Genomic DNA, 19,107 nt, shown 5'->3' with positions numbered 1-19,107 from the left:
ATCACGCTACTATATTGTTTATTTAATCAGGCTAATATTTTTTTTATTTAATCACGCTAATATTTTTTTATTTAATCAGGCTGTATTTTTTATTTAATCAGGCTAAAATTCTTTGATTTAATCAGGCTAATATATTTTTTATTTAATCAGGCCAAAATTCTTTGATTTAATCAGGTTAATATCTTTTTTTTTTTATTTAATTAGGCTAATATAAAATTTCCTCACATCCAAAGCTAATATAAAGCTCACTGATATTCTGGACCTAATACAAAATTCCTTAGCGTTATCAAGGTAATATAGTTCCCTGACTTTCTAAACCTAACTACAATTTCCTAACGTAGTCAGACAAATATAAACTTTGATTCGAATATATCCGGAACAAATTTATAATAATAATACAGCTAATACTTACTGTGATAAGCATACAATACGACTCCTGAATAGCACCACAGCAACCGAAGAAGGCAATGATAAATACAATGGCACCCAAAACCATCAGCGCTACTGGCGGAGCGTAGACTGATCCAATCATGAAATCTTCATTCCCTGACATATGATGGAACGCATAAGCTCCAACACCAATAAGAGCTGCTCCAGAAATCTGGAAAGAGCGATGGTAGAATTATCACACTAGTCAAGAACTTACATTACTTACAACAGTTTGCAAGTAGAACAGTAGAACTTACATTACTAGCAAATACATGAATGTACTTATGACAGAAAAAAAATATGGAGGATACACGAAATGTACAAATGTTACAGAACTAATGCTAATGCCCCTCGTAAAAAGTGCTCACACATGAATAAATTTCTAATTGTACTTTTTATACTAATTAAGGATATTGAATTCAGTTGTTAGATTACACTCTTTCATGTGAAATAGATATATGTGAAGCAGATATGAATCTGTGGATTACTCAACTGTAAACCTGGGTATCTTAGGTATATTGAACCAAATAAAACGCCGGACACTAAGGGATTCCCACAAAAAGAATTCTTTCCTTTTAAAGTAACTCCTATTGGGCCAAATCCAAATTCTTATATCGTCCGGCTTTCCGGAATTGTCATCACTTTTGAGTTCACTGTCCCTGTGCCCCGACAGGTGGTCGGGACGGTTAAGTCAAATGTCCCAATTTTACAAAAGATTTATTTTTATATCATCTATTCAAAGTATTTACCCATTCATTTCTTTAACGATCAAATATGTCTTTAAAAACTTTTAAAAATGAATATATGAAACAGTGAACATTTATAAAGAAAAGATGTGATACTGAAGCATGCTGTTCTATATGCAATGACACATCTCCGTAAAACATAATGGAAAATTGGACATATATCATATTTAAGCGAGAAAACACGAATGTAGCATGCAGGAAGCCTCAACTTCAAGATTATGACAGATTATTTTGTGAGAAAGAGAATTAAAGAAGCAACCTTAGTTGCAGCTATTAAATTAACAAAGAGCTATTATTAAAATAATTTTTTAAAAAAATAAAAAAGGCACTTAAGTGGATTGCTGTAATAATCTACACCCCCTTATTTACTGATTCAAAAAAATGTTGAACAGTACTCAAGCGCACTAAAGCAACAGCAATAGTGAAATATTTTCTTGTTCGTCAAACGGTCTCATCTTGTGTGGGCGATTTGCAGATTCCATTTTATGGAGTGCACCGGATATTTTAACGAGCAGTGTTGTCAACAGGTGCGTTCAAATAGTAGCTAAATGACACTATCTAAAAAATATAAACCTATTTCAAATATTAGCTAATTTATAGTTATCAGACTTTAACAAAGTAAAAAAAAAAAATGCTATTTCCAGTGCATTTACTTTAAACATACTGCAATTCAATAGTGCAATACCACAAAAATCGAGAACGGGAAATATCACAAGGTATGTTAATTTAATATCTAGTCATTCGTGACGCCAGCTTTACACTTTTGTGGGGGAGTCAAGCGAGGGACAGACATTTGGGGGGAGGGCAGCTATATCCTGTGTACCGAAAGGGATAATTTTATATTGCTTTAATTATATCAAAATACATTATGTCTTGGGAGGCAGAATTAGCATCCGGGGGACACCCACCCCCTTTGAACACCTATGGCGTCGTCAGTCTAGTCTAGTTCTCAATCGATGTGTCGTGTGTCACGCAGTCTTCTAAGGTGTGCCGCGAAGTTTTAGAACTTAAAACTCATGATATTAAAATCGAGACAGGCTGTCCCAGTCAACACCTCCAACGGTAGCAAATAATGCTCAGTGCTATATAGAATCATAAAAACTAATTGATTTCATCATTAATTATAATAGATAATTATCATCATTATTTATAATAAAAATATGAAACAAATGTGTCGTGATTGTCCTAGACGTCCATTAAAATGTGCCGTCAGTTAAAAAAGGTTGAGAACCACTGGTCTATCAATGATGTGAGCAAAGCGTTCTGTACATTTTCAATCGTGAATTGATTTTAAATTTATTTCAGTTATATTCTACAACTTATTTAGCTACTTTCTCATAGCTAATGTTGACAAACTGCCAATACTCTGGTTTTATATTGTCTTGAAATAAAAGTAATATTCAATACACCATACATTTATTTTGTCTCCTGACAGCATTAAAAAAAAAAAAAATCTTGCAATCGTCAGCACCAAGTGCTAACTCTACCATAGCAACGCACATAAAAATATACATACAAATTGCTGAGTGACAACATGCTTACAAAGCAAAGCAAATAAACCGTTCAGGTGTAAGTATTAAGTTGCAGCAAAAGCAACAGTTGTTTTCCGCACTGTTGTCAAATTACGTAATTCAAGTAGCAGTTTCTGCACGGAAACAAAGCGAATTATGGTGCAGAATGAAAACAGTTCCAACATAAAAAATTTAATCTTACTGTTAAAATATACTAACACATAATGAAAGAAAGGATCTGAAATTCATTTATACAAGGGGCAAATATGTTAACTATAGTAGTGAGGTCTGAGTGAATCACTGTACTACTATATAAACTTTCTCTCTCTTTCTTTGAACTTTCCGAACAATATTTAGAAAAAAATAAGGGTCTTCACTACAGCGAAATTAAACTACCACTAATTCGAGAGTTTTCTGTAATATCTTCAAAGCAATTAAAAATATTCGAAAAACAAACGTAGTGAATTAGACAAGATGGTTTTGCATGTGATACCGTTATCACCACTTACCTGTCTGCTTTCAATTTGCTACTGTAGATAGATTAGAATTTTTTGCGGGTTCTGTAAATAGCGGTATACCAAAAGCAGATAGGTGAATTGTGGTAAAGTTATCACATGGGAATTTGTGTTGCCTAGTTCACTACGTTTCTGCTTTTCGAATATTTTTATTTGTTTTAAAGATATTGCAGAAAAACTCTCAAATTAGCGGTAGTTTAATTTCGCTGTAGTGAAGACAAGACTGAAATCACTTCAAGTAGCGCGCTTCTTTGCCGACATAACCTCTATGCTACTCGCCTACCTTTGCATCTTCCCGCTTCCTTAAGCCCCTACAATTTCCACTGCACTACCTACGTAACAAATCTTCTCGTGCAACAACTATCAAAGTGGAAATCCATTAGAACAAAATGATAAACAGTTGAGATAATCAACCAAAAATACTATACCCCTAGGGTATAGTATACATTGTTGGCTGGATGTATGTGTGTTTTTTAAAAAAGAAAAAAGTAAAAAAAAGAAGCAAAAAACAAATGAACAAAATTAATGTGGTTGGCAGTTCCTTTAATATAGCTGAATTAGTCTTATAACTAGACTTCGGATTTTTGCATATTTGCATGTTTTTTTCCTGATGTGATATTGATATGCTCTTTAAGCAGAAATCCGTTTCAGGTGTTTTGGGGTAACATAACAGAGTTTTATAGTGCATATATTTGCATATTTCGGAGGTTAGTGCATGTTTATGTCGTTTCTGCATATAAATGCATATCTAAAGGAACGATCAAATTGATAGTTTTTAACGTCCAACAACTTTCCTCATGAATGGAATTTCAAGTTTCTAATATAAATTAGAGTCAAGATCTTAAAATGGTTGATTGTTCTCGGTTTAGAATATCTTCCAAAGTCATATGAATGGAGAATAACAAAAGGGTGAGTGATTCATCCTCCCGGCAATGATGCGTGACTGTCATCTTTTTGGAAGAAGATATAAATAACGGTGTCAAATCACCTACAACAAAATTTCCACGTCATACATCTCAGAAGTTAAAGTTTGCTACTGTTGTTTGTGTGTGGGGGGAGGGGGGGATTTGAAGTTGTGTGGTCTTGTGGCAGTATAAGAATGTCAAAAGAAAAATCTGGGTCCATTTAGTTGTAGTGCGACATCTTCAAATTCGAATTTTAACTAGCTCAGAGTTTTGTCCAATTTTTGTTCACCCAAGAAAGAAATTTGTACCATTCAAATAAACGAGGGGGGACATTTCAAAATTTGTTCTCATCGATCATCTGTAGTGCGGCATATTAAAACTTGAATTTTAACTACCTCAGAATTTTGTCCAATTTTTTGTCCTTTTTGTCCTCTCAAGAAAAAAATGTGTACCATTCAAATAAATGAGGGAGGACCATTTTAAAATTTCCGCCACTTCAATCACCAGTAGTGCGACATCTTAAAATTGGAATTTTAATTAGCTCAGAATTGTGTCGAATTTTAAAACATTTTTGTATCACCAAGAATAAATTCTGAACCATTGAAATAAACCAGGGACGGTCATTTAAAATTTGGCCACTGAAATTACCTGTAGTGAGATATTTTTAAATTCGAATTTCAACTATCTTGATTGTACAAAAATCTACAAAAAATAGATAAAATTCTAAACTAGTTAGAATTCAAATTTAAAGATGTCACACTACTGGTGATTGAAGTGGCCAGTTTTGAAATGACCCTCTTTTGTTAATTTGAAGATACAATTTTTTATGACACAAAAATGTAAGGAAATGGGGCAAAATTCTGAGCTAATTAAAATTCGAATTTGAAAATGTCGCACTACAGGTGATCAAAGTGGTTGAAATTTTAAATTAGACCTCCCTCGTTTATTTGAATGGTACAATTTTTGTTCTTGGGTGGACAAACATGGAAAAAATTCTGAGCTAGTTAAAATTCAAATTTGAGGATGTTGTACTAGAGGTGATCGAAGTGGCCGAAAATTTAAATGGCCCTCTCTCGTTTATTTGAATGGTACAATTTTTTCTTGAGTGGACAACATTCTGAGCTAGTTAAAATTCAAATTTGAAAATATCGCACTAGATGTGATCGAAGTACACAAGTATACAGGTATAACAATACAAACTTCTCCCTTATACCTATTCTGTCTATCAGTGCACAACTTGGTACACACATTTCTTATCCCCTATACTATTTTTCGAGATACATTTAGATTGTCTACTTTTACCCGGGGCCACTGAGGGATCCAAAGTTGATGGGAGGGATTTCTGGAGGGAATTCTCTCACCTGTTCAAATGCATTATGGACCCCAATACATAACACTTCTGGAAATCTTGTTTTATTCTGAAGAGAATGAACTATAAACCATAGTATTCCAATGAATAGTGTTGATGCAATAGCTATTTCACTGCGATTTTCTTTATACCAACAGGGTTAATGGGTCACAGGGACTTACTCCGTTGTCCATGGCACCTAGTTTTTTGTGCATGAACATATCTTTATGTTTATCGAATATACTAGGTTTGATTCGGATGTCCGGATGGAACGTTCATGTCCGTTCCTTGTTAGCTAGTTAAAATTCAATTTTGAAGATGTCTCACTACAGGTGATCGAAGTGGTAGAAACTTTTAAATGGCCTTCCTTTGTTAATTTAAATGGTACAATTGTTTTCTTGGGTGGACAAAATTCCTGAGCTAGTAAAAATTCAAATTTGATGATGTCGCACTACAAGTGATCGAAGTGGTCGAAATTTGTAAATGACCCTCCTTTAATAATTTGAATGGTATATTATTCTTCTTGGGTGAACAAAAATTGACAAAAAATGGACAAATGTGTCGCACTACAACTAAATGGGCCAGAAAAATCTTCTAGAAATTATCTTCTGAAGCAATGAATTGAAGTTGACAGACGTTAACAATTCAAGATGAACATATATTTTGTAAAGTGTATGATAAACAAGTAATACTTTCAAAGTAAGCTTGTTTTCAGAAAAGGACATTTCTATTTTGTTCAACAGCAAAAGCTCAAACTTTAGCAATGTTATTTTATTTATTTTTTATTTTTTTATTTTTATTTTATTTTATTTTATTTTATTTTTTTATTTTTTTTTTTTTTGGCCGCCTTATATTTTCAGTTTCAAGTCTGGTAAGAAGTTTATGCAACTATGAAACAGCCTAAATGAAGCTTTCTTTTTGCATACTTGACAGAGTTCATCCTAAAGAAACCGTTGAAAAATGTATTTCTGGAAGAAATGAACACCCTTTTTAATAATGAGTTCTAAATATGAGCGTATTTAAATGTAAGCTTGTGTTGCTTTCATACACACCTCTGTCTCTCGAAACGTAAATTATTTACTAACTATTCAGGTATGATTTCGATAACTTCACCTTCTTCCCATTTATTCCTTGCTCAAATCACTTTATTCCATTTAAAGTATCAATATTATACATTTGCTGTTTGAGACGGACAATGTTACGGTAGAAGAAAATTGGATTCAGAAAGTAATTTCAGGTGAATTTATTTTCTTTTAAACAAGAACATAAGGGTTTTTAATATAGGCTTTTAATACAGTAAAAATTGCCTTCAATAGGCCCCTTATTAAACGGAAATATTTCACGATCCCATGAATTTAAAGGTAAAATAAAATGTGTTAAATTCTCCTGATTAGGCGAAACCTGTGTTGGAAACAACGGATGTTAAAATACACTTTTTAACGGAAATTTTCAAGTTCCGTAATGCAGTGTTTAAATTTTTTTTAGACATTCTGTAAGAGGTTAGGTATATGAACTATGTTGTCTGTAAAGGTCTTCATTTACTTGTTACCATACACATTTACTCTCTAGTCCACCACCATGTAAGGCCCTAGCAGGACCGTAAATTGTGGGGGGTAGGGGGCAACTGCCCCTCCAGGAAAGCTCCCTGCCGTTCGAGGGGGCCCATTTTGAGACAAAATTTTCTTACTCTATAAACGATACGAACCTGAAATTATAAATGAAGCATCAAATATATTCACTACATTACATAAACAAAACCACACACAAAAGGTAAATAAAACAAAAATGAGTCGTGGGTCCATTTCAGTAAAAAATATTTACAATTAGGGGCCCTAGAAATAATATTTATTCGTAAGGCTTTGAGATTTGTCAATATTGTCCACTTAGCTAATTTATGTATGGAACGGGCTCAGGGACTTAATTAACGGCCCCGCAGACCTTGTCGTGCGGGAGGGCCCACAGACTCCGGGGACCCATAAAGAGTAAAAGAAAAATGAAAAGAGGGGGCCCAAGAATTAGAAAAACAACTTCTTCTAGGGACCCAAATACGCGTATTAATGCTTGCTCCCCCCCAGAAAAATCTAAGTTACGGCGCTGGACCTTAAATACCGTGTGAGTTTTTGAACGAAGTGCAATTTACATAGTTATCTCTAAATACCAATAACGCGTTCTCTAGTGCTCTAGAGACAGGAGCAAGAAGCATAATATACACAATAGATCAAAAGGGAGCCAAAAGTAGAGGGAGGAGCGCTGAAAAGGGCATAGCAACTACTTTTTGTCTTGGCCTTTGAAACCGTATGTAGGCTTTTTTTTTTGTTTGTTTGTTTGTTTACTGTAAGTTTTATGTGTATTAATTCGTAGCATAAATAAATAATATAATTGAATACGTTAGACCTATTTTCAACATTTTATTTTTATCTCAGTATGTCCATTATATGTATGTACCTTATTTATTTTTCTAAGCATTAATTCTAAGAGCTGTTTAAACCCGAAGAAACCAAATTTATTTAAGAAGCCTTGGACGCTTGTGGAGCTGTAAACATTAAAAGCGACCTTGCGTTTATCAATGCTCATTTCAGTTCATAACGAGATTAGAAGAGCGATGATTAGGACTTCGCAGTGTATTTGAGCTGTTTGATTAAATAACGAAGCAGACGCCCTCAAGACCAATTGGACAAACATTTCTTCGAAACGCAGATTCAATAGAAGCGAAAAATTCTGGCATAAAATTCTTGTCTAATGTGAATAAAATGTTCCCGGGAACAACGACGCACGAACTTCAGATTTAACAGCAAGTAACATTGCTTCTTTGAAATACTGTCCCTTAACGACCCGTGACACGGAAGGAACATTTTCGATGTACGGAAGGAACATTTATCAGTTAATGTTTTAACTGATAAATGCAAGTTTTCGCTAGAAAACACCGAAAACTACACAGTTGAATATTGTAACATGAGTGCATCATAGTTATACACAAAAATATGCAGTTCAAGTAATACAGATTTTTTTCCCTAAAGATAAAATTCCTCATTTAACTTCAGCTTTTGATTGCTGCATATTTACAATTTTTAGTGCATATTTGCATATTTTTAGTGCATATTTTCGTGATTTTTAGCGCATATTTGCATGCATATTTTGCCGTTTTTTAGTGCATATCAATCCGAAGTCTACTTATAACATAAATACAGTCAGGAATTGGACACTGAAAAAACTAGGGAAAATTTGATAAGAAAAGGGAAAATTTTATGCCAGTCGAGGAAAATTTTTGTAAGCAAACCTACGAACACTGGAAGAAATGCTTATTTAAAATAAAGGTTTCTGAGTAGAGGGGCACTGGCGCAAATCCCAATGGGGATGAGGGGACATGTCCCCTCCAATCTTGGTACTGGCGGGGACTGTCTCCCCCTATAATCCGATGAGAAATGTTTTTTGGAGAGAAATGTGATGATTTGTTTCTGATTGCCACACAGGAAAGTGAGATAAAACTGATGTCCCCCAGAATAAGCCTCAACTGTGTCGGCCTCCCAATGTTGAAGATAACTCTGCTCCCCAGATCCTCCACAGCATTGTTTTTCAACTTCATAAATATTTTGAACATCGCTAAATAAATAAATAAAAAAAAAGGAACGGTCTTACCCTCCCCCCCCCAATGTTGGTGACAGATTTGCGCCGTTGTAGAGGGGGAATAGGTGGTGACTTAACAAGTTATTATTATTATTATTATTATTATTATTATTATTATTATTATTATTATTATTATTATATTAACTCCTTGACAACAGCTACTGTAGTATACAAACCACGAAGTGTTCGAGAGCCCGATCCGTCTATGGAAACTTTTGATGTCGACATGTGTGAAGAAGAGAATGTTCTTCTCTGAAAATTTATTTATTTATTTTAAATAGAAGTCTGTGGATTATAAGTTATCTAGAAATCTATCATACTGGTTGCCCTGCCCTCTCCAAATGACGCCATATTGTAGGGTCATTCATAACATTTAGGTATACAATAAGAAAAAAATATTAGCTTTGGGGATCACTTATGATCACTAATAAACTATCTTTTTCTAGATTGTTTCTTCAATACAAATTTTTTAAAAAATGATTTTTTTTAGTTTAACGTCCTACGTTTGCCCATTACGCTAAGGGAGAGGATTAATTGAAGGATGCGGTGGAATGATAAGGTGAGACGAAATCGGAGTACCCGTAGAAAACCACGGACACAATATTGTTCGCCACAAATTTAGTTCACCGGAAATCAAAGCACGGACCCCATGCACTCAATACAAGTAAATATCACAGAGTTAGTAATAAGTTCAATTAACAACAGTCATCAAAGTTGATTTTAAAGAAACTTGATATTATTATTATTATTATTATTATTATTATTATTATTATTATTATTATTATTATTATTATTATTATTATTATTATTATTATTATTATTAAACAATCCTTGTTTGATGATGTAAGATCGACGAAGTTCGATACGGAAGGACAATAAAATAAACTTAAAAATGGCTTTGTAAGTGGGAAGAAAATACGCTAAAATAATTTCGATTGCATAACGCTGAAAACTAACAATACCACAATAATTTAGTAGTTTAACTAGTAGCGTTGCACTGTATTTTTCTGAATGTTTGCACTGAATAGAAAAAAAAAAAAAAGTTGAGAGCATTTTGTCCAAAGGCATACTTACGAAACTACACAATCATATACGCAGTACATGTAACCTCGCCAAGAAGTATTTTGTAATTGACATGTCTTTAGATGTATGACTCATTCTTTGGGAGTCTAGCCAAGGATCTGTAGTTTGCTTCATTCAGTAGGTCAAGGGTGTTAATAACATTTTGCAGCCTTTAAGAGTTGATATTCGAAATGAACTTTTTGCTTCTCTTTATATAAGATGTAATCAAATAAAATAGTCTTTGAAAATAAAATACACCGTAGTATTCAAAATGAATTGTAAGTAGCATCTTTTATTTATTCAAAATTGAATCAAATATTAAAAAATAAATTGTTAATGTCAATCACATGTGACGAAAAAGGTGCAGAACATTCAGTCAAATTATAAAAAGCCTTTTTCTATTTTACTTTCTAATGATTCCCTAAGAAGTTCTGGACTGTTAAGAGTCTTCATCCCGGCGAAATTAAAATACCGCTAATTTTACAGTAATTATGTGATATCTTCAAATAGATAAAAGATAATTGAAATATGGAACAAGAGCGCCCTAAACAATATTATTTTGCGTGAAGTACCGTTATCACAAGTCACCTAGTGGCTTTTCGTTTTCAGCTGTTTAGAAACGCGAAAATAAATGCCGATTTTCAAAATGGCTCGAAATCGAAAGCAGATAAGCGAGTCGTGATAACGGTTTCTCATGTAAAATGATATTGTCTAGGGCGCTCTTGTTCCACATTTCGATTATCTTTTATATATTTCAAGATATCACATAATTACTGTAAAATTAGCGGTATTTTAATTTCGCCGGGATGAAGACTCTTAAGGACTAATTTTATGATCCATCAGAGTTGCCATGCCGTCCAAGACAACTATCCCTATCTGGGTAATAAAATTTTAATTGATTATAACTAAAAACGTAATAACGATACGATTATGAAATTCGCTCTATCACTTTTTTCAAAATATTTTTAACATAACACAAAAGCAATATTGCTCTAACTTATTAAATGTAGAAGTTATATCGATCAGAATATCAGAGAAGACCTAAGCTATACTCCACTAACTCTGCATTTCCTATATTTTAACTGCAAAATTGCATTTGGGGGGGGGGGACCTAAAGCAAATCTGCACCAAAAGTAATGAAAAATACTGATTTACTGAGAACTTACAGTACTACCTCATTTTTCCGGGTAAGATTTGAAGACCAAGAACGTAAACTGTAAGTACGCAAAACATTCGCTTCTTATTTTGAATAAATGTACAGTTCCTCCATAGATTGTACAATAACTTAAGGTAATAGTGTATATAAAATCCTTTTTGTCGAGTTTAAAAAAGCACCTCAGTGCTTCATTCAAACGCCACACGTGTTTGAAACAAAAGACAGTGGACAATATTTTTCAAGAAATTGTGTGCAAAGTTATCGTGATAAACTGTTAAATTCTGCTCATTTAAGGATTTCTTTTGCTTATTACCCATATTACCCGGATTATCCGAACTTTCGATTTTCCGGATTGCCTTTAGTCCCAGTTAGGTCGGATAAACGAGGTTATACTATTATCCCTTTCGTGTTCTAGTACCTATTTTTAGGTACTAAAGTAGTGTCTTCATTATTCGATTAAAAAAGAACCAATTTTCGGTTCTTTTTACTTTTTTTTTTCCAAGTCTGGAGGCACTGTAGAACACGTTCCGTATGGTTTCACGCCTTTCTACGTCGAGACATAGGAAGAGATGACGTCATAACGTTATTAAAATATTTTTAAGTATATTTTTATTATATTTTGGCGGGCTTACTTTTGCACCAATATTCAGTCTACCGAGTAGTATTTATAAGATTTTTTCACATCTCTGCGTTAACACAGGAGGAGTCCAGAGAGGCAAAAAGGTAAAAGAGAGGGATATTTTAACAAAAAATCCCTTTCTTCCGCAATTTTTCCTGCCTCAGGTACATGATGGAGACATGTGAATGGTACCGTTTCAAAGCCTGTTCTATTCTGAAGAGAATGAGGTACAAAACATGACTCTAGGATAAATAGGGATGTCCCAGGATTTTCTTTTTTAACCTGAGATCAGGATCTTTCTTATATATTAAAGAAATCTGACGGAACAGTTCTCACTGATACGGATAGCCTCTTAAATAGATGGAAAGATTTCTTTGACGATTTGCTGAACACGCAGCCAAAAACTAATGTGCGTGGAGAAAAGGAGATACACACCGCAGAACCGTATATTCCAGAACCCAATCGAATAGAAGTGGAAGCCGCTATAAAGAAATTAAAGAAACACAAATCTCCGGGTGTAGAGAAAATTCCGGCTGAGTTAATTTTAGCTGGAGGCGAAAAATTGTGGAACAAGATACACAAACTTATTCTCCTTACCTGGAACAAGGAAGAATTGCCACAAGAGTGGAAAGAGTCAATCATTGTTCCAATTCACAAGAAAGGCGACAAAACTGACTGTAATAATTATCGAGGCATTTCTCTTCTGTCAACATCCTATAAAATCCTTTCAAATATTCTGTTAGCAAGATTGACCCCATACGCAGATGAAATTATTGGAGATTATCAGTTGCGGATTTAAACGAAATCGATCAATTATCGACCAAATATTTACCATTCGCCAAATACTCGAAAAGAAGTGGGAATACAATACCCCGGTACATCAACTATTTATTGATTTTAGAAAGGCTTACGACTCGGTTAGGAGAGAAACATTATACAACGTTCTTACAGAGCTTGGAATACCGAGAAAGCTAATTAGATTAATCAAGATACTGTAGTGTGCCACACGCGCCATCTCAATTGGCGCCAAAATTTTTGCCACACTCCACAATTACTCAAACAATTAACGACAATTATTTTTCTAATTGCGTAGACAAGTTTATTTTTTTTCTTAAATCTTAAAACAAGGAAGAACGAGAGAACAGGGAAATGTTAGTCATTCTCTTCGCGCATTCAAGTTCCTTCCAGCTGTCTTTATTTTTTTTGTTGGATGAAATATTATGTCTGCTTCATCCCTCCCAGCCAGCTGACTGTCTGCTCAAGAATCAGTTAAACTATAACCTTTCTCGTCTAGAGAAGATAATATTTTCTCCTACAGGAAAGTAATAGATTCCTACTTTTTGGTTATCAAAATCTTAAATAAATAGAAACGACAGAATTAATCTGAAATTCGTTTAGTTAACTTAAAGGTTAAAAAGGTTATTTTGTTAGTCAACCATATATTCAATAACTATGACACAGAGTCTCATCTTCCCGTAATACGACCACAAGTGTTCGATTATAAATTTGATTATTCACTATGTTTTTGGACGTTTTAGTAATATAAATTGTCACAGACCTAAGTCGTTAATTTTTAAAGCACACTTGCAAAGTTTGAACTTTTGAACTCTTGAAATTTTATTGAAAATATAATGTGTCTGGAGAGTCACGGTGTACTTAAAATTGTCTTAGTAAATTGTACTATCTGTAACCAAAATTGACTCTTTGTACACATGAGGTCAAATGTTAACCTTCTCAGGTTATCAGGGTTTTTGTATCAATAAATTTTTCCATGTACAGGAAGCTTTTAGGATACGCCCTCCGCCTGCTTACGCAGTCGCAGAAACTTAAATTCGTTTCATAAATAATTTGAAATCCAATCAGGTAAAACCCTGACTTACCCCTGCCTTCACACGTCCCTACCCTAGTGCCGTGTGAAAATGATAAGGTCGAACAAAAAGTGAGAACATCTCTCTAGAGAGGATAATTAGTCAATTCGTCAATTCGGGGGAATCATCATCATCTAGTTTCGAAGAGGCGCGGGCCTCCGCCCGTTGCCCCCTTCGGGGGAATTCCGATAACCCTTCGAAGAGGCACAAGCTCCCGCTTGTTGCCCCTCCTTCGGGTAAAGTTCCATCAAACTCCACGGCATGGACTTATCGTCCACAGTCTAACTTGGAACTACGCCGGAACGTTGACACTCTTGTTATAGCCCGTTCTTCGGTCGGGAGAAACTTTGTTACATCCCTCACCGACTTGTGCTATTGTGTCAGCAGTGACTGTTAACTTCCATCATACGGCGTAAGGACGGTATTCCTTCCACCACGGATATTTCATAAAGATCCATCATTGGAGACGAGCAGTGTGTGTTATCACTAATTCCACCTTAAGTGCTCAACTGGACAGTACCTCTGTTCTCACTGTGAGTATACAGTCAACCTACAAACTTAGTTATTACTACTCAAATTCTGCTTACCTAATCTGAACTTTGGCTCTACAAGGATCTCTTTAAGATCTCTCATTAATTCAACTTTTGTGTACCTAAATGCTTCCTAAAACAATATTCGTTAACCTGTGCTAACGCTGAGTTACGTAGAAGACCTCATGTAGGAAAGTCTCCCTGTAATGTATTCAGTCTACGGACTTATTCGAGCCAGCTAATAAAATTCTTCCTAACTCGAACTTGCATTGTTTACGTCATTCCAAAAACATTCTCAATACTTCCCTTTTGGTGAACGTTTCATAATTCTTTCTCAATATCTATATTAACGCCTCGTATCGACGTGCCCATGTTGTAGTCTACTGGAGAAGGCAGATGACCTGTGGAATGAAATCCTGTTGGACGTAGTTCGAATCTGGGAACTGCATTCACCATTCGTCTCACCTCTATTCCATCATCCATCCAGGAGAAGACCAGCCTGTGCGAAGTCCCAAATATTCCGAAGACTTCTAATCCCGTACGAAGCTCAGTGACGACATCGTCTTACATGAAGTCCTGATCATCGTCCGTCTATCCTGTTCTTGTATTTCAGCCGCTCGAAGTACAAGTAAGTTTCTCGTAATAGTGTTCTTAGTGCTTTTAAGTGATTGTGCTACCTGGTGCGTACGAAACGGCTACAGCAGCGTCGAAGATAGCCCCGGAGTCTTCCCATCTCGACTTAGAGTGCCTGGAGGTAGGACCACGGACCTCAGGTGGGTTATCACTGTTTATTTAATGTTTTCATGTAACTGTCATTTGCATTCTCTTTTCATAAAGTCGCTTAACTGTAAAGGGGATCACCTCCCAAGTAGTTTCAAAATTACTTTGAAACCTTTTGTTGCTTAAATATCGTTTGTGTGAATTGCTAATTACTTTTGATTTCCTAGATCTCTATTAATTCGAGCAGCAATCTCGTGTCTAATTATAATGATATAATATGTCTTTGATATGCTAATTTGCCAAGTATTCTGAACTGGCTGATAGCAGTGGTATTCCAACTCGCTGACGCCTTCTCGCTAATATCGTAATACTCGTAATTATTGTTCTTTTGCGTACTGACCTCACTCGTCCTCATTCAGACGAAAACCGCCTTGCTTTTGTTATCTGTATTGTTCCGGGACCCTAAAAGCTGTCCCCTTGACGAGTGGTCATTCGATAGCCTGTTTGCTTGAGATGGACATCTGCGCCTTTGCGCCTTCACTCGGTTGTTATTGAAATTGTATGTCATTTAACCATCTATCATCCGAGCTGCATAGCTCCTCTTTGACACGGACTAATTTGAAGTCCCAATATAAACAGCCTTTTTCAAGGCTACCTCTTGCTATCAATATAAACAGCCTTTTTCAAGACTACCTCTTGCTATCAATATAAACAGCCTTTTTCAAGGCTACCTCTTGCTATTGTTCATTATTATTGTACTAATAACAACCTCCTCCACCAAGACATACTTTGGTGACAGATTGGTGGAATGTGCACGCGCAACATAATTGTTGTCGGCCTGTGACATGCGATACCTCGCGTCACGCACATAATTTGATAACCGAATCGTTGGGATATGTACCCGCTGACTTAAGTTGGTGGCTACATTGAGACTCGAACCCTGGCCCACATAAATAGTGGCCCTGAAATGAATTAATCTTGTTGTGATATAATTATCCTCTGGCGGTATATAAATACTTGTTGTTCTTGGCTATCGTTCTCTATATCGGTGTCTTCACACCCTGTCAGTACGCCCATAAATTAGTTAAGCGCTCGTGTATATAAAACCTATATTTTGAATTCTACCTGAGCTTACTTGGGAGCGTGAACAAACTATTCGTTGTTCTTTAAATGCAAATGATAGAATCGGTGTTCTACAACTTTCTAACACTGAGAATCCTACCAGTCCACCACGAAGGTCTAAGCTTCCCCTTGAGACCGTTCGTGGCCGCGACAGAATTGGTGGCAGCGCGTGACATGCGAACCTGCTTCACAAGAGTAAATTCTGTTAATTTTGGTAAATTTTGGTAACAGCTTGTGATAGCGAAAAATTTAATCTATCTTGTAAATTGTTACACTGTATTGATTTAATCTTGTAATTTTAGTTAAAATTTAAGGAAAGTGTGTTTCAAAGTAAATCAAGTTAATTTGTGTGTTTTTGAATAGTTTGCACACCTCATTCAAAAGATTTTGTTCATTTTTAAATCACAAGATAGTTGTTGGTAGAGACACAACAAATCTCTCATTTTGCTTTGTTGACGTAAACGTAATCTTACATTCTTTTACAAATTTAAAAAGAGAGTTAGGTATAGTTTCATTGCAGAACTTATTGTTCCAATCTTTTTTAAGCTAAGATAACACTCACAGAAACATCTTGTTCGTTTATTCTCCAACCCCCCCCCCCCCCGTGGTAGTTGTAAATAAAGAAAAACAAGATCAAAGAAGGTTCACACCTAGAAAGAAAATAGGATAGAAAATTGACCGCGACAGGAAGTTTTCAATCTTTTGGACAGAAAGCCTCTCCTTTTGCGTTCGCCGTCAACCCACGGCTGTAAAAAAAAAGAAAAGAAGCGAAAACCGCGGAACGAAATACTTGTTTCCCTCCGCAACCTTTCGAAAAACGATCTGTTTTCTTTCAACTGGTGAAGTTTCTTTCTTCTTCCTAGTAACATTAATAAGAAGGTATAATAGTAGTAGTAAAGAAAAACGGAGGCGTGAGAATTCTTAACTCATCAAGTTAATTGCAGTTATTTGATTCATGTAAAACTTAATTACTTAAGTCATTAATCATTGAGAGAAAGTCAATTTGTTTTATGTATGTGACGATATCCACTCGTTCGTTCATTTATTCGTCACTCGTTTGTATTTCAGTAGTTTAGTAGAGAGAGAGAAAGGAAAATTAGTTGTCAAAATGTTTGGCCATCATAAATTGTATTACCCTGTCTATAAAGAAGACAAAGTTCTCATGCAAGATTCTTCATTTAAATACCTACTTGCGCAACGTTCAGTTTTGCCTAAATTTGAATTGTTTAATCCCACTTACGGATTAACAGAACAAGAGGAAATTGTTCAAAATCTAAGCGGCTTAAGATTCCGAAAATGGTATGAATTACATTTCCAGACTAGCCTAGCGAATAGTTCAGAAATTATATTTCACGGCATCAAAACCATGTCTTTACATTATCTCTCCAATTTAATTGAGTATCATGAAGAGTTACGACCTTCAGTTCTTTTCGCATTCTCTGGTCCGAATCCGAGAATACAAATTGTTGCTTTATTACCGCTAGTCGCCAAAAATCTTGTTGTCAAACACCTAGAATCAACTCTTATTGATTTGCGTTTAGTTAAATGTGTCAAAACGGATGACCCTTTGAAATCTTTGAAGTTGTACAACGATTTAGCGTTTTTAATCGTTTCCAAAAACAGAAGCTATCTAAACCTCACGGCAAACGTAGAACTTTTCAAGGAAAATGTATCCATTTATGAGTATTATTAGACATGAAATGAGAAATTGCGTGCATTCATGTATGTTTGTTCAGGAATATTGAAACCTATTAATTAATGAAAATGTAGTATACCGTTCTAGTTAAATCTCTTTGTATTGCAATGGCCGTATAGTATTAAAGTAATGTGGAAAGTATCAATTCGAAAATCTAATTGCAAATGTGTCGGACGTAAAAATGTCGTCAGCCCATGTGACGTAATCATCAAACTCAGGTGTTTCCGCTCAATTTATAATCTCGCTAATTTTCAATTGTAGTGTTTTGGGTTAAGTAGTACTTCCCTCGCATCTTGAAGAAATTCATATAAATTGCGTTTGATGTGTAGAATACATATCTCCCTGTTGTGCTAGATTGCTATTGACAGTACCTTCGAACTGTCCTCGAAATAGCGATTGCGAATTGCTGCCTACTCGCGTAAAACAGCTGTCGTCATCTTTTCGGAGTGACCACACCTCTTTGCGTCAGTCTAGGTCCAGCCATGCTTATGTTGATTCAATAGGTCCGTAAATTTACCGACCTGGGCGCATTTTCTTGCAGCCCCTCTGTCTTCTCCCAGAAGGCAAAAATGCGATTAAAAGGCGAATAAATGCAAGGAAAAGGAGGCCAAGTGTCTTGTTTCCTTTGCAGAAATATGTAAATGTGGTAAAAGTGCGAATTAGCGGCCCTTCTGAACAGGCCTGCTATACTAAGTAAGTTTTCTGTTGTATGAAAGTAATTCCGAGCGCCATCCGCTCCAAGGTTAGTGTCAAGCGAGAAAATCTTTCAGGTATATTGAAGTTAGTATTATGTGTTATTTCATTACGTATTAGTTATCTAAGGAGCACCAATGACAAGTTCCATTCCTTCTTCCTTGAGTAAAAGGTTGTCCGCACCAGAAAGCCTAGTAAAGTTGCCCACGGCCGAGTTAATTGTGTATTTGTCTAAATGTTCTACTAAATTAAGCCATTATTATCTTTTTCTGCGTTAAAATCAGACGCCTCAAAATTGCTAATGGAATTCATGCAATTATTACTAAACGTAACAAGTCATCCAATCTCATTCAAAAAGCCAAGCCGCCCCTCTCAAAAAGGAAAATCTTAATGTAAAACTCTCTCATCCGAAGTTTAATTATCGTTAATTTGTAATTTGAAGATCAATTGTTTGATCTACAACAGTGACTTAAGGATTCTCGAGCTCTCGCCATATGTAATTGAAAATCATTTAATCTAGAGGTTAATTGTAAAGCGAATTTTAGTAAGAAATTCAAGTGTAG

At 35.3% G+C, this 19,107-nt stretch overlaps 1 protein-coding gene across 1 annotated transcript in view; it reads right to left on the bottom strand.

Moving 5' to 3' along the window:
• The window catches only part of LOC145676062 (CD63 antigen-like), a 98,865-nt gene that overhangs the window by 31,844 nt on the left and 47,914 nt on the right, over positions 1–19,107 (bottom strand). Inside the window, exon 2 of the mRNA XM_081746924.1 lies at positions 413–601. Coding sequence (XP_081603050.1) covers positions 413–601 — 189 coding nt within the window. The remainder of the gene's footprint in view (positions 1–412; positions 602–19,107) is intronic.

Source organism: Thermobia domestica, chromosome 18 (assembly GCF_964235325.1).
Source record: "Thermobia domestica chromosome 18, izTheDome1.hap1.1, whole genome shotgun sequence".
Lineage (NCBI taxonomy): Eukaryota > Metazoa > Arthropoda > Insecta > Zygentoma > Lepismatidae > Thermobia > Thermobia domestica.
Note: the sequence above shows the minus strand (reverse complement) of the source record. Positions and strands in the feature narration are given on the sequence as shown.